General features: G+C 42.1%; 1 protein-coding gene across 3 annotated transcripts in view; it reads left to right on the forward strand.

The window, feature by feature from the left end:
* LOC119275992 (probable protein phosphatase 2C 3) overlaps nucleotides 1-4102 on the forward strand; it is a 10185-nt gene extending 6083 nt beyond the window's left edge. The window contains exon 8 of one of the 3 annotated variants that reach the window (XM_037556928.1): nucleotides 3713-4102. In XM_037556928.1, the coding sequence (XP_037412825.1) occupies nucleotides 3713-4073 (361 nt within the window). In that variant the 3' untranslated portion in view covers nucleotides 4074-4102. Of the gene's footprint in view, nucleotides 1-414; nucleotides 904-1793; nucleotides 1928-3712 lie in introns of those variants that run through there. The other 2 variants (XM_037556931.1, XM_037556929.1) reach the window with 2 other exon arrangements.
* Nucleotides 4103-6165: the final 2063 nt, after the last annotated feature.

Below are 6165 nucleotides of genomic sequence, written 5' to 3' on the forward strand. Positions count from 1 at the left end.
GGAGGGAGGGAGGGAGGGGAACCAAAGAATCCCTCTTAATGAACCGAAGAATCCCTCTTAATGAGCCGGATGTGTCATTGAAGAGGTGGTGAGCTTGGATTGCGGAGAACCGAGAAGTGCTTTGATGGGGGAGGCAGTAGACAGTCCCTCTTAATGTTCATGAGGATTCTAAGCGGATATAGTAGCCATGATTGGTGTTCAACCCCCGTTGCAACACACATGCAATTACCTAGTAGTTTAAACATTGTAATGGGTTGGAACTTTAGTTTAGAACAGCCTTTTTCTCCATTTCTGTTCAACTCAGTGCTTTGTTTTACTCATTGGTTCTAGAAGATGATGACCCGAATGTACTTTCATTTGTCAAGTGGAATGCCATTATAAAAGAATGGTAAGTTGATGTACTACACTGGACAGGTTGGGTAATGACTCAGGTAGTCGGAGAACATCGTCAAGCTTGTTTACATGTGCCATCTGCCAGGCAGATCTTGAACCAAGTGAAGGTACATCAGTTCATGTAGGTTCAGTATTCTCTTCGAGCTCTAAGCCATGGGAAGGCCCTTTCCTTTGTTCTGATTGCCGCGACAAGAAGGATGCCATGGAAGGTAAACGACCGAGTGGCGTGAAAGTTCTGTGATCAGTTACAGTCAACCACCATTGTAGCTTCCGCAAACTCTCACCTTATTATTCATAGTGAGCATCCTTGCATTACAAAAAATTGGTTCAATTTTAGGCAACTTGGGTCGTTTAGGCTGCATTTTTATTTTATTATGCGGGGAACTAGCCAACATTGTAAGTAGAACTTGGGAAAAGGATTTGTGATCTTGAACCAACAGCAGCTCGCTTCTCGCGAGTTGAGTATGATAATCCTTCTTTATCTGTAACTTGATGCCTTTGCTTGTGAAATCTCTCACGTTTTTCTATGTCCTTTTAAACATAATGTCTTAACATTTTCACCTGAAGGCTCCGTCTATACTTAAAAGTCTGTACCAAGTATATGTAATATGCAAACTCCAAAATAAAAGGATCTTCTTATCCGGTGAATGTCAGCTGGGAAGCATGGCAACTGCAAATGATTTGCCTGGCAATTTATGTTTGTCAAGCACGGCAACTTTAGTTGGCGAATATGGCAAAATCACTTCCGTTCATTTTTTCTGCCAGGATTTTCCGTGATTGCAAACTAAAGTTATCATCCTTGCAACAATATAAATTGCCATAAAAACGTTTGATTTGCCATCTTCTCCAAGAAAACTTGAGCTGAATAGCATTACCGGAAGAAAAAAATCACCAAATGTTGCAAAACTCAAGTCTAGCTACTCCCTCCGTAAACTAATATAAGAGCGTTTAGATCACTACTTTAATGATCTAAATGTTCTAATGATCTAAATGTTCTTATATTAGTTTACAGAGGGAGTACTTTTTTGTGTGAAAACGCAGGGAAACCTATCGGCTTCTTCACAACATGCGGAGACCCACGTGTCCCACCTTATCTTTGCAAGGACAACTCCATCGCTGTTCATCAAATCATCCTTAATGTCTCAAACCGTGGTGTATCAAATTGTCCCAAAATGTCTGGATTGGATCAAATTTGTCTGAACCGGTCTGGAAGTCTGAAATCGCATAAACCGGAACCAAACCTAGTACATCACCATGAGAGAAGGCCCCCTCTGAGATTGGATCTCTCTGTTTCATGGCTCTGCGCTACTTTTTTGACGCGGATCAGCGTTTCTAAATAGCTAAAGATTCATAACTTCAATTAGGCCGAAATTTCAAAAGTTTTTTTTTTAATATTGTAGGATCGTTCTTGCTGTGGAAGGAGAGCCTCAGCCGACTTACCGAGCCTCTACGTGCCCCACCACATGACCACGAGGCGCGAGGGCACTTGGTGCGTCCCCTTGGGTCCATCTTATGGTTGGTGGAGTCTTTTGGTCTAAAAGAATTTTGATAAAATGTTTAGATTTTTTTTGCTCTAAAATTTTTGGCTTGAAAAACAAAAACACTGGAAAACAGGAATTGGCCTTTGGCACTAGATTAATGTGTTAGTCCAAATAAAAATGATGTGAATATAGCATAAAAACTTTAAAAATTATAGATACATTTGAGACATCAGGCGTCCACTCCTTCTAGTCTCGTTGGCCATCGTCACGAGCTCGGCGCCACAGACACCGTCACTGACATCCAACTTACGCTTATTCGTATTCTGACCCGAGTGATTATTGTTTCTCCGCTTCTTCGCTGAGATGGCTCAACACAGTCCTTGCCTCTCATGATTAGATCTTCCTCTTCGCCATTCGCATAGCGGTAGCAATCTCCATCAGTCGGCTTAGGGTAAAAATATCTGAGTGACCAAGCTTTATAGTCAAATTACGATACTTGACACCTTGCTTGAATGCATGAATTGCTTAAATTGCTTGATGCACAGTGACATTCTCCACAAAGTTATGCAATGTAGTACGTCTTTCTCTGATGCTGAAACCCAAGATGGTGAAGAGCATGAACCTAGTCAACATAATGATAATAATAATAACAACAAGTATTATATTGACAATGATGCTCCACCTAATGATGATAATAAACCTGAAAAGGAGGTAGAAGTAGAACCACAAGTTGACATATATGATCCACCTTCTAGGAATAAAAGATATGATAAAAGAGATTATGTTGCTAGAAAACATGGCAGAGAGAGAGAACCATGGGTACAAAAACATATGTCTTTTCCTAGTAAGACACTAAAATCTAGAGATGGAGAGGCATTTAATCAATTTGTTGAATTGCTTAGACCTCTATTTCTTCGTGTTCCTTTGACTGATGCTATTAAGATGCCTCCTTATACTAAGTGTATGAAGGATATATGTTTCAAAAAAGTATATAAGGATATTTTTACTAATAAAATAAACATATCCAAAGCTGAGGTATCCACTATGCTTGCTAATTATTCTTTCAAATGGAAAATACTTGAAAAATTAGGAGATCCAGGGATACCTACTATACCTTGCTCAGTTAAGAATAACTATGTTAAACTGCCTTGTGTAATTTAGGAACACGCGTTATTGTTATGCCCTTCTCTCTTTATAAAAGCCTTGATATGAATAAGTTGAGATTTCTTTGCAAAAGGCTGATAAAAGTACTGCAATTCTCATTGGCATTTGTGAGGATGTCCCTTATATGCAGATCCAATGGTGAACACGACCGTTCTGACCAATGGTAACGCCGAAATAGCCTCATAGGATCTGTCAGCGACACGACATCACTCTGACCCAGTATCATCGGTTCAAACATTGCTTTCACTACAACAAAGCGCGCAACCTTTGGAGTCGCCTGGTACCAAGCTCTCACGGGATATAATCTACTCAACCACGCTAGCATATGCCCGGCCAAAGACCTCTGTCCTATTTGGCAGCCCCCTCTGTGTACCCTGCGGCAAACACCCGCTCGGCCAGTGACATGACATCGCTGGGACCAAAGACCATCAGTTTAAATGTGAGGCTCACTGCAACAATTCACACGGCCTCACGTAGCCTTCGGAGCTGGATGGTGCCAATCCCATGGGGAAATATAATCCACTCTGCCCGTTTGATGTGGACATAGCCTCTACATATACGACCAAAAATATTATCCTCATATACAATAATCAGGTGATTTGTATTAATAATTATATAAATTACTATTTTGTTACTTGGAAAAGAAATACAACACTTTATTTTATTTTATGTAGAATAAAAGAATACTTTTACAAGCCCCGTGTGAAAATGTGGAGCAGCCACAAGTGTGTTCGTTCATGTGCATGGAGCACATACATATGTGCATGCATGCCTTCCATCATTGAACCATCCATCTCATCCATCATGCATGCAGTGCAAGGAGGCAGCACTACAGGTCAGACAATTTTGTTTTGGTTCAATGTTTCAAGAGGAGTAACGTGTTGGTCCAAAGGACTTGGTGCGCCACCCCACGACGGGCCAACACGTCATCTAGTCAACCGAAGCAAGCATGCAGTGTCCGGCCTCTGTACGGTACGGCGCCTGTGGCACAGCGAACCGACTCGGACCATACGTCGTTCTTTAATAAATACCTAGTCTACATTAGGATTTCAGACTCGATTTTTATTGTATTGTCTAGCCATCGCTACAATTTGCCAGATTCACATTGGAACCCTAACTTCTGATTTAGTTCGTGTGCTTAATTTTTTATCCGCAATTTCAGATTGCAATTCACTTTTGTTCTTGCCGGTTCTTCGATTGCTTGCAGGAACTTGAACCTCGTTTTTCAGGTTGATCGTGCCTATGGCAAGGTCAATAAACATCTGGGATTGGTTTAGCGATTGTCGAGGTGTATCGTCAGGTACGGTATAGCCGGACCGTCAATGTCAAAATCCACCAAATCGATAGTTATCCTCACTCTCATCAAAAGATTAGGCCACCGTCACATCAAGTGGTATCAATTTTCAGGTTCATCGATAAGAGATTTACAGTTTTGTAGATTAGTTCATTTTTCCGTCCTATAAACCCACGAAAAAGCCAAAAACAAATTAGATTAGTTGATCCATTACACCTACCTTTTTAGCCGTTAGCAATTTTTGCATCTAGAGGCTGTTTGGATTACTACCAAAGGTAACCATACCAAAAAATTGGCTGGCCCATCTGATTTGGCGGTTGTTTGGATTGTTGCCAAAATATTGGCTGGCCAATGTACCTAGGGCGTCTCTCCGTGTAACTTCCACCAACACGCGGGCGAGACCAGGGCGAGCAAAAGCTTCGCCAAAAAATTGGCACCGTGACTGGAGTCCTTTCTTGGTGGGCCCTGCATGCGGTTAGAGAGATGATCGGTTTGATTTTTGAAGGGATGCAGTACAGCCGCAATATAGAACTGATTATGTTAGTTGTAATAAATCACGGGGCACGGGCGCTCCTCACTCAAAAATATACGTGGGCCTGGATGATTAAAAACTGCATGCAACTTATCTTAAAAAGAAGAACCTGAAGTATGGTGTTGTGCAAGATTAAACGCCCCGAGGGCTGGCGTGTCATTCTTTTGGCGAATTCCTTGTACTTATATGAAAATAAGTTTTGTTTTCCTTTGAGGATATGCCTCCTTCTTTGCCTCCTGTTGAATCGAAAGTATGTCTAGGGGGGGGGGGGGATTAGACCACTTGACCAAATAAAAATCTAGCCTTTTCCTAACTTTAAGTCTTGGCAAATTTTAGAAACTTAGCACAAGCCAAGCAATCAACCTACACATGCAATTCTAAGATTGTGGCAGCGGAATGTAAAACATTGCATATGAAGGTAAAAGGAAGGGTTTGGAGAGGGAACCGCAATGTAGACATGGAGATTTTTGGCGTGGTTTCGATAGGTGGTGCTATCGTACATCCACGTTGATGGAGACTTCAACCCACGAAGGGTAATGGTTGCGCGAGTCCACGGAGGGCTCCACCCACGAAGGGTCCACGAAGAAGCAACCTTGTCTATCCCACCATGGCCATCGCCCACGAATGACTTGCCTCATTTGGTTAGATCTTCACGAAGTAGGCAATCTCCTTGCCCTTACAAACTCCTTGGTTCAACTCCACAATCTTGACGGAGACTCCCAAGTGACACCTAACCAATCTAGGAGACACCACTCTCCAAAAGGTAATAGATGGTGTGTTGATGATGAACTCCTTGCTCTTGTGCTTCAAATGATAGTCTTCCCAACACTCAACTCTCTCTCACAGATTTGGATATTATGGAAAGATGATTTGACTGGAAAGCAACTTGGGGAAGGCTAGAGATCAAGATTCTAGTGGTTGGATTGAAAGGTCTTGGTCTCAACACATGAGTAGGTGGTTCTCTCTCAGAAAATGAGTAGAGGAAGTGTAGGCACGTTCTGATGTATCTCTCATAAATGGAGAAGGGGGTGGAGGGGTATATATAGCATCCACACAAAATCTAACCGTTACACACATTTTACCAAACTCGGTCAAACCGAATAGAGAAACTAGGTGGGACCGATCTAGTTCAAAATGTGAACGCTAGGATTTTCGGTGGGACCGACATGATCAACTCGGTGGGACCGATGCGCTAGGGTTAGGGCAAAACCTCATCTCGGCGAGACCGATCACATGAACTCGGTGAGACCAATTTTAGCAATTAATCGAACAGAGAGGTGGTCAAGCAAACTCGATGAGTC

The sequence above is a fragment of the Triticum dicoccoides genome, chromosome 3B (genome assembly GCF_002162155.2).
Source record: "Triticum dicoccoides isolate Atlit2015 ecotype Zavitan chromosome 3B, WEW_v2.0, whole genome shotgun sequence".
Classification (NCBI taxonomy): Eukaryota; Viridiplantae; Streptophyta; class Magnoliopsida; order Poales; family Poaceae; genus Triticum; species Triticum dicoccoides.